General features: G+C 31.3%; 1 protein-coding gene across 1 annotated transcript; it reads right to left on the bottom strand.

Annotated features, from left to right (window-relative positions):
* Positions 1-734: 734 nt before the first annotated feature.
* LOC107026249 (BTB/POZ domain and ankyrin repeat-containing protein NPR2-like) lies at positions 735-6,569 on the bottom strand. Its single transcript, XM_015227153.2, has 6 exons — positions 6,330-6,569; positions 6,131-6,225; positions 5,061-5,617; positions 3,148-3,904; positions 2,106-2,303; positions 735-1,298 (listed from the first exon to the last, which is right to left on the bottom strand). The coding sequence occupies exons 3-6, from the start codon at positions 5,565-5,567 to the stop codon at positions 1,033-1,035; spliced, it is 1,728 nt and encodes a 575-aa protein (XP_015082639.1). The 5' UTR covers positions 5,568-5,617; positions 6,131-6,225; positions 6,330-6,569; the 3' UTR covers positions 735-1,032.
* Between the last annotated feature and the right edge of the window lie 4,450 nt (positions 6,570-11,019).

The raw sequence follows: 11,019 nt of genomic DNA on the forward strand, positions 1-11,019 counted from the left end.
ATATATATATATATATATATATATATATATATATATATATATAGTCTAAATTTATTTTTTGCAGTACAAACTTTATATGAAGGATTTTAGGATAAACGTGCAACGCACGTTCTCGGAAACTAGTATATATATATATATAAACACACTCTTGTTTTAGACTACTTATGTAATGTTTAATGGACTTCCGTTAAGAGGCAATATTTGGCTTATGAATTGTTCTTATACATCAACATTAACATATTAATCAGATGATAATATTTTATATTAATAATAAATAGATCCAATAACTCATATTTTAGAAACAAAAGATTATATCTAAATAATAAATTTATAAGCTAATTTATTTAAATAAAATTTATTAGTATAAATATAAAATATAAAAATAAATAAAATGATTAAAAGGATTTGAGGTGATATTTTTGTCTTTATCTAGATTAGTGCCATGGTAATGGAATGTATTAGTTATACCATGTAGGATGTATAACTAATCCATGAATTAATTATACATAGAACCAAAATCCCTGACAAACATAGTACTAAATAATACTACACATAATACTTGGACCATTTCTCCTAATACTCCCTACCAAACGACCCCTTAGGGTGAGCGGACCTAAAATATAACTTGTTAGTTTATTCGGTTATTTTGTTTAGATATTGTATATGTATTATGAAATTATTGGATAGAGATAGTATTTAAACTTTGTACGCATGAAAATCCAGAAAGAAGAAAGTTTGTGGAGACTACATGTTTTCTGCATATATCAGCATAAATTTAACAATCATCAATTCAAAAGAAGTAGTAATATTACACAAGAAAAACCATTTCTATACCTACTTTTATTCCTCTTTCTCCTATTATAGTAACCCCACAACCATTCCACTCTCAATGATACTTGTCCAAAAGAAAGTTGAGTACTATAATATATATGGAGCTCAAACATGTTAAGCTCATGAAAAGGTTCAAAAGTCACGCGGCACTTCAAGATAGAGGCTTCAGCCATCGTTAGAATTCTTAGCTAAGGAGAGGATCTACTTTTTTCTATTCTTGTGACTGACATTGGTCTTTGGAGAACATGAAGAGGAGGAAGACGTAGAGAAACCCGCCCAGTTCTTTTCAGCTTTGTCTTTCTTGAATGCCTCCATAACTTCATCCTTGAGTTCTGTATATCGCATTTTCTTTGATCTTTGTTCCTCAGGGGTGCCACTTTCTAACATCAAGGAATCTAGTTTGTCATCCTCCAGTAATCTATCTAATACTTCCGAGCAGTTTGGGAAAAAACGTCGACCTGTGTCCACTGTCATTAAGGTACACAATGTTGAGAAAGACTACAACAACAACAAACCCAATGTGATCTCACGATTGGGGTCTAGGGAGGGTAGGACGTAGAAAAACCTCACCCCACCTTTAATTTGTGGGGTAGAGAGCCTTTTTCCGATAGACCCTCGGTTCAAAAACAAATCTAATCAAAGCATGATGGAAAGGAAAAAACGATAGCAAACAAATGAAACAACGTGTAATAGTGAACGTTGGGAGAATAAGATAGTACACATATACTAACTAATACAACAAATTTGGCTACCTGTTACCCTTCTATCCTTACCCTCGACCTCCAAATCTTTCTATCTAGGTTCATGTACTTAATAAGCTAGCTATCCTCATAAAGCTGAAGATGTGGCTAAAGACTATTCACGAGAAAAAAAAAACGCTATTCCTACTTATAATGAGGAAGCGCAAAGCCTTGATGACATTCATTTACAACACCCAGCACATGTTTTGCCATCCTTGAAGCCAAAATATATGGAGAAAGGAATAGAAGTTATATCTAGCAACTATACTACTGTTTCCGCAATCTCCTACAGGCGGAAATGACTTGAAGTTTCAATAAGTAATTAAGGAAGGAACTGAAGAATAAAATATGTATGAAAAATTGTATCAAGCCTGGTAGGACCAAAAGGACGATTTATGTGAATTATAAACATGCAAGATATGTTCCATCACTCAATGATTATAAGTTGCAATTTCAAAAGTTCAATCTCTTTTAGGAACGCTGGCTCCTCCTTCGTTTAAATAATCAATCAAGAAGACAGAGAGTTACTATCACCTGTTTTCAGTAGTGCGCCCAGCCGATCTTGGAGTCTTTTCACTTGCTCAGATGGTAATTCGTTCAAGTCAACCCCTCTCGGATTTTTGCATAAGCCATTTGTTGCTGAAAGGCCAGTAAACTCTGCGGTTGAATCAGCATGTGCTATTTCCATAGCTAGCATGGCTTCCTGAGGAAATAACATCCGTGCCAATGCCACTGCAAGAAAAGCCAAGTTAGGAGCTACATTCAAATAACATAAGTCGAGGAGAAGAGAACAACACAGAGCCTAAGTAAGACCAAATAGAACAATTTTATCTCCCCATAATTATGTAACACGGGTATTATTCTGACTGATAAAACATCAGTCTATGGACAGATTCAACAACAAAGCTTGTTAGTCTTTCTCATTCCATAGTTATGATTGGCTTCTTCAGTGCAACTTTGACGAACCAAACTTGCCCATCTATCAGTCCTAATTAGCACCGAGAAGAATTCCCTAGCATCTGTGATGTGTTTGTTGCTGCTTCAGTTTAATACTGAAGTATAAGCAGCACAAACCTGTCATAGCTTCTTATTTTTCCTTCCTACCAACACTCCCACGCAGAGCATATGTAAAACACGAAAGCAAGTGTAGGGACTGTAGTTCCTCAATTTGCTGTTATATGGGACGAAAGGCATCATCATCAAAAACTAAAGTTCTAGCGTCACATCAAGCACATTTTCAAAGATCATTATCTCAACTATTATTTCACTGAATTCTGTTTGATCTATGACAAACAGACACAAAACGGTTTGTTTCTCAGGAAAATGGTGTTGCTGTGCAACACAAATGAAATTTCAACAGCGTACCTAGAAACTCCATCTGAAATCTTAGCATCTGATGCAAAATTAGTGGCAATCAGAGCACACAGGAATGCATAAGCATCTTTATTTTTGCTTAATATAAACAACAATATCAAGCATGTGATTTGTATTAAATTGGATAGGTTTTGATAGGTATAAAAAAATTGATTACTGGATCACTAAGAGAGTCCACTTCAACATAACTTAACATAGTTACCTCTATTTTCAAATAAAAGCAACCTCATGAGTAATTCATCAGCCAACACCAATGATGAAGAACACATGCTCCCAATCATAGGATTCCTAATCATCTCTCTCTCCAAAACATCAATGCATAACCGGTCTTTATTAGTAACCTTTCCTTGCTTTGGTGGATCATTGTAATCCTTTAACCGAGTCAATCTACGGCATATGGATAGGGCTGTATGTCCATCACGTGTAGTATCCAAGACGGATGCTCCTTTTGCAAGTAGTCCCATTATTATTGATGGCTCCTTTCGTCTAGCTGCAACATGAAGGACATTATATCCTCGGGAGTTCTGAAGATTGACATCAGCGCCTAAACCCAGCTCAAGTACCTCGTTCACAACCTTGGAGTTGCAATAGGCAGCTGCATAATGAAGAGCACAAGCATCATTTAAAGTGACGTTTGACTCTTCCAGGAGTAGTGTTAGCAGTTCAATGTCATCAGACTCCAGAGCCTTCAGAATCCTCCTAATTCTCTTTTCACTCAAGGAGTCTTCTTCTAATGACTCCTGTTCAGTCCCTTGTCGAGACTTGAGGCGCCTTGATTTTATGTCAGTCAAAACTTCATGAGGGAGTTCTTTCTCAAGAGTAGCATTGTCTAGATCAGATCGTGCCACTCTCTGGATGCAGTGTTCAAGAAGTTGATTAGATTTGCGGTGAAAGGCAACTAAAAGTATAGGAATTACATCCTCAGGAGTAGCCTTATCAACAAAGTTGTCAAGATAGCGCTGCACTCAAACAGAACATTAATCAGAACTCTTCAGATAAAAAAGAAAAATGTAACTACAAAGTTAGAACCATTCATTCTCATGGAAAGCTTCTGCCGTTTCCTATTTAGTACAAATATCAGTATATATTCAATAGCAAGTCATTTACTGTATAATCAAGAAATATACAATAGAATTAGAATAGCTCAGGACTGTAGAAAGCTGTTGAGACTCATTTTCATGGACAAAGCAATAAAATCATAATCACCTGGTACCCTAACTCAAGCAGGATGTTAATCTTAAAAGTCTAAAACTGTACATATGGCAGACAGAGTTCATCTGCAACCGGATTCATTGATTAGTATTTCAGTAAAAACATACATCATTGTAACTCGATGAACGCTAAATTTCCTAGAGTTCTTTCCTAAAATCTAACAAAAACAACAATAGTTTAAGCTTTTTGATATAAAATTACCTCCACTCTGTTAATATGTAAGAACTAATGAGGCACAACTTGTCCCCTTAAGGCCATCATCCAGACTGAGATAGAAATCTACCGATTGAGGTCCAAAGCAGCTATAACTGACCGTTGGGCATAGTAGTCCAAGAGGCAAATTCAAGCCTTGAGTTTCTTTTTTATTCCGAATTTGAACCTTATGGGTTATCACAGCTCAAATGATTATTCGGGTCAGAAATCTATAACTTGTACTTATTAAGTTGAGTTTTTTTACACATACGGGGTTTGAACCAATATATTGGGTTGGGATGACCACATAACTTACATACTGAATTCGCCCCTAAGTAGGACTACATGTCTTTAGACAGTTCAGAAAATGCTGAATATGCTCCATAAATTCTCGTCAGATAGATCATTTATGAAATAAAGTATGACCAATTATAATATGTTATGACAGAAACAATGACTCCTAGATGATGAAGATTCTTGTTTATAAGCTGATATACTAGGAAAAAAGGAGATGTTTGCTGAACATAGCATTTTCAACAGAAATCCTTATATATAAATCTGAAAAGATTGAGTTTAAGTCAAGCATGTGATTTATATTTGGTATGCTTTGGTGTTGTTGAAGAAACCTTATCACAAGGATAATTCCATGATAAGTTCAAGAATGAGAGTCAAATGCATATATAGAACTTAACCAGCACAGCAAACACTGACCTCTACGACCATAACGAGTTCTTTTATCTGAAAAGTGGACGAAGCATACATGAGTTCCACTGCATAATTAATGGCAGGGCGGCAAGCATCATGAGCACAAGCATTATCAACACAACTCGAAACTTCTGAAGGAGACGACTTAATCTTTCCTGTATATAAATAATTCAGGAGGACCATGAATACTTCATAGCCAATTGAGGCAACACACACCAAATCCTTCAGCAAATATTTAGGCTTTTCATTTTTCAAGAAATTCTCATTCTTCTCCTTAAACTTTTCATGGAAAAACTGACTTCGTGCAGCCAATATACAGCGATTAACGCTAACATTAATCCCCTCAACGACAATTTCTGCATCACTATAGTCATATTCAGGATTAAGCAGGAGTTTCTCAAGACTACCACATAAATTACTCAAATGATCAACATTTGGTCCTGGTTCCTGGGGACTATTGCACTCATTTGATACATTAGAAGATGTAGCAAAACTCTCGTGGCCGCTCTCCATTGTTCAAACTTAATTACTGCCTTGGTAAATAAACTAGCAAGAATTCATCCCTGAGAGAGCAAGAAATCAATAATAAGCTCAGTATGACCAGACATTTAATGACTTCAGACACCAAATCCTTGCATCAAGAACATGACTCCACCATAAAAAAGTTACTTAATAATCTATTTCCACGTCATCATCCAAAGTAAAGTTTTAAGATAGAAAGAAAACATAACATCAGCTAAAACACCCAAAACACAAAATGGACTTCAAGGGTAGGCTAAAAAATCAATCTTTTCTTGATTCCCAAAACCTACAGCTTCTTCTTTAACAACACCAAAAATCAATCTTTAAGCTACCCAATGCCCCAAACAGAGCAAAAACCTCAAGTAACAAGACAACAATGATAAAGTCAATCAGGTCAACGCTAGCCCAAAATCTCAAAAAAAACAAGCTTGAACTAAACAATGAAAAATAAGAGAATTGGAAATATTAGTCCTTTTTCCCACCCCTTCTTCTTTAAGAGCATAAAGATTCTATCTTTGAGCTACCCACTTCCCCAAACAAGGCAAATAGAGTACCTCAAGAGAAAGCACAAAACTTTCAAGAATCTGAAAAAGTTGAAAACTAAAGTCAACAGGTCAACTCTGCATGATCTTGGCCCAAACTCTCACACCTGCAAGCCAAAAAAAAGAAGAACACAATGACCCTTGCTGGCTGCTGCCGGTGAAATCCCATCATTCTAACATAAACATGGAAAAAAAAAGTGATTCTGCATACCCCAAATATGTATTGTGGAAGAAAGTTGCACTCTGCTGACTGATGACCCAAAAACTAGTGTAAAAGTGATTGCTTGTTGTGACAGAATGAAGTAAGTAATGATTTTGAGTTGGAAAAAAGAGAGAGAATATAACAGAGATACAGAAAGAGGAATACTACTAGTAAATGGTGCTGGTGCTGGTGCAGGTGCATGTATCAAGTTATAATAAAATACTAATAGTATATATATCCTTACTTTCATATATTACACCTTAATTTTGTTAAATTAACATGGTTTTTTTTTTCTTCTTTTCTTAATTTATAAGATATGAGGTCTATTTTGGCTTTTATCTTTGTGGCTATTGGGTGTGAATTGGGATAGTACGACGAATGGGAATTGGCGGGCCCAAGCCGTGTTTTTAGGGGTGGGTTAGGGGCGTTAAATTGGCGAATTATGCTGAAATCGAAGATAATAAAATGAGTGGAAATAGAAATTGGGTTGGGTCTTTGATCCATTCAGATTTACTTTGAAAATCAAATGGGTTAAAAATGGATACGGATTCGTTCAATTCGATCCAATTAATCTGAATGATTTTAACATAGCGATATTTAACATTTATAATCACAATTTAAATTTCAAATCAAGATTATTTTTTTTAAAAAAAGTAACAAATGGATAGATTAATCCTAAAAGATGTTTAATAGATAATAATTCATACCTTTAATATTGAAACATATCTTAGTAAAGAGATATTGGAGATTTAATTGAGCTCAATTGAGGATTCTTTTAAAATAAGTTAGGCTTGAATGTATTGAGATTAAACCCATTTCAAATTATCTTGAGTCCAACCCTTAAAATTCTGAACGAATTACCTATGTTTAGGTTCATTTTTCACCCCTAAGCGGGACGATAGAAGTATAAAAGGTGCTTATAATATTTTGTATTGAGCAACATGACACAACTTTTTTTTGCTAGTAAATATATTGAGTCTGTTTGAAAAGCGACTTTGATAAGTGAATCTGATATAATAATGTGTAATTATATAGCAGTTAAGTGTAATTGGTAGGGTAATTAAAATGTGGATTTTTTTGATAATTACGTTATGTAATTACGAACTCATAATATTTTTTATTTCTATTTTAATCTTTTTTGTTTTAATTTATTTTTTATTTTTATTGTTTTAAATTCTATTTAAATTTTTAATTTTTAAAATTTTCTAAAAGTTTTCTAAAAGTTTTATTTTTTATTTTTATATATCATTTCTTTCTCATTCTCAACATTTACTTTACTAATTTCATGCAAATTTTTGTATTAACTATTTTTTATGTCTTATTTTTTTTAATTGGCATAATTTTGATAGTATTCTAATTTTGTAATCAAAGTAGAATTCATTTTTAAGTAAGGTTATAGACTTACGTTTTTCTTTTCTTTTAAATCATATTTATATATTTATATTGAATTTGATATAATTACTAATTTGTTTTGAATTTAGAACTCTGTTATATTTTCACTTTCATTTATATTAGTATTTACTTGAGACTTCACATTGCAAATCATTTATTTTTAGTTAGATTTAATAGATTATCTTTGTGTCAAATATTTAAATAATTTATGAAATTTTATTTTTAATATTAATTTTTTTGTCAAACATGCATTACATCGTACAAATTTTTGTACATTTTAGTTTTTATGATTAATTCAATTGAAATATAATACTTTTGTAAGATATAAATTGATTATTCTTTTTCTAATATTAGTTAAGAACATATGCTTATTAATTAATATACTTTCAAAAGACAATGTATATCTTAAATATTTAATTTAATATCGTTTATAAAGTTTTTTATTTGTCTAATATGAATTTTAAATAATTAATTTTTATTTTAAAATTTGATATAATTTTATAAGTGTAATTGAGATTACATTAATAATATCACATAATTAAACTTATGAATTTTGCACGTCTTTTCGCATAAGTGAAAAAAATCCCATAAATTAAAATAAAGAGAGTATATATATATTAATTAATTAATTAAGAAAACAAAAGGGCACCATAAGATATAATTATTTTCTTACTTTATTTGATTTTGTTTTGCTTAATTTAAATTTGCGACAAAAAATCTCATTTTACGAAGTAAGCATTTTTCTTATATACATGAATTGTTTTTATCAAATATAGAAGGGCTATTTCTCTCTCCTACAACTTTTTTGTGGTTGACTAAACATTGAGGTTTACTTAAAATGTTCAATGTCATAGAATATGTTAGATTTTTGGAGGTGGTGGTATAAATTAGAAATGAAAGAATTTAAATTGGAGGGAAATAACAAATTCAAAATTGTTGAATGTCCCGCAATAGTCAAGGTTTTTTCAAATAAAAAAGAGAGTGTGTTATTCATATCATTAAGGTGTGTTTCTTAAACTAATAAGTGATAGTTTATGTATGAAATTTACACTCTCAATAATTTAGATATAAAACTAAAAAAAAGTTATCTTAAATAGGCGTTTGACCATGTGACTACTCCATATCACGATATGAAATCATGAGATAAAATCATCGTTTGGACACACAATTTTACGAGATTTCATATAATGAGATGTGATTCAATATTCTCCCAAAACCATGATATGAGATTTCATATCATGATTTGAGATACTTTTAGGCTAAAAAATGATCCACCCGTTTATATTTTGTTAAAACAACCCTACATCTATATTGAGTAACCATCTGTTTCATATATGAATAAAATTTATAATCATATCATTACTTTATAAAATTTATTATTCTCACCGACATAAAATTTATTATTCTCACTAACAATAGTCACTTTAACTCACATCAACTGATTATTGAGCAATAAATTTGTTCTCTTCATTTACTCCAACACCTAATTTATTACTTCTACGATTTTGTATTTATTATAACTCAAAGTAACAATGTTATTTCGTCTTCTCGGTCACATGATCGAGAAATAGAAGTTCAACGTGAGAAAATTGTTTGTACTATGTGAGAAGATTATAATAAAGACTTGTTCACTGCAATTTATGTTTAATTTTTTTTATTGAATTAAAGTTATTTAAGTAGAGAACAAATATTTTGTAATAATTTATTATGCGATTTTATAAATTTTTGTTTATTTGATGAGATTGAAGAAATAATTGAAATTATTTTAATAGTTTTACAACATATGTTATTCTTATGTTTATGAGAAAATATACAACACAAAAGTTTAAATCACATGTTCAAAAAAAAATTCTATTTCATCTCATAGTTTCATATTATAATATCATATCACAATTTTATATTATAATACTATGTCGCATGAGCAAACGAACTCTACATGTGTTTTTGACATATATAAGACAAACACATCAAGACAGACAACATAAGGGGCGGCTGCATGAATACACAAACAATTACGTCCATATATATCTCAATTCTCAAGTCATAATTTGCCACTTCTCACTTGTCATTGATTAATTAATTCATTTTTCAAAACTAACCTATATATAATTTTTTTATAGTTAGTATATACATATTATAACTTGCATGATAAGTACTATAAGATGTATTATTCAAAAAAATATTAATGAGAAAATAAAAGGCAACGACCATTATTTACGCTGAGGAACTAATTGATGTCGAAATGAATGGAAGTTATGAATATATATTCTTCTACCAACTAATTTATAAATATATGTCGTGTATAAGTATATATATATTTAATCTCAAATATTCTAATATTTTTTTAAAAATAATTTAATCTCGTCAATAAAAATTAATCAAACGCTAAATATAAATCATCCTATAGCATATATCGAACATTAAAAATCTAAAGGGATCTTTCGATGTGACTGCACAAAATCATAACACTAGTTACTTTGATAGTTTAGCGTGACATACTTTAGCCTTTAGGGCAAATAATTTTATTCAATTTTTAGGATAAGCTATGATAGCTCTTCTCATTCCCAAAGCAAATATCCCTTTCTTGCTTGGTAGGATTTTGGAAAGTGTTTAATACGTAGGGACAATCATATTAAGCAAATTTTAGAGGAAAAAAAAAAGAGCAAGTAAATTTTACTTTTAGGATAAAAATAAATAAATATGTATAGCTAAACTCATTTCATAAGTGATCAATTTTGAATATTTTGTTTTTATGCAAATTAACTAATTTGATTCTCAAACTAAAAATGGTGTGGTGACCTTTTCTTTGAAAGAAAAATGTTGCAAAATAAAAATAATGTAAAATATGGTATTTTTAGATTCATTATTGATTTATGGGAAAAGGGTCTGATATACCCCTCAACTTTGTCATTTGGAGCTGATATACCCCTCGTTATAAAAGTGGCTCATATATGCCCTTACCGTTATACAAACGGCTCACATATACCCCTGCCGTTACAAAATGGCTCACATATACCCTTCATTTAACGGAAGTTAAAAAATTAGTTTTAAATTTATATTTATTACTTCTAATATTTTTAAAAAAATTATATAGGGGTATATATAATTCTTCTATCAAAGTTCAAGGTATATTTGTCACGACCCAAAACCGAGCCGCGACTGGCACCCACACTTACCCTCCTATGTGAGCGAACCAACCAATCTAAATCCTAACATTTCGATTTAATATCAACAGAAAGTAATGCGGAAGACTTTAACTCATTAATAAAAATCAATTCAATAACTTCTAAAATTCAACATCTATTAT

Source organism: Solanum pennellii, chromosome 7, assembly GCF_001406875.1.
Source record: "Solanum pennellii chromosome 7, SPENNV200".
Lineage (NCBI taxonomy): Eukaryota > Viridiplantae > Streptophyta > Magnoliopsida > Solanales > Solanaceae > Solanum > Solanum pennellii.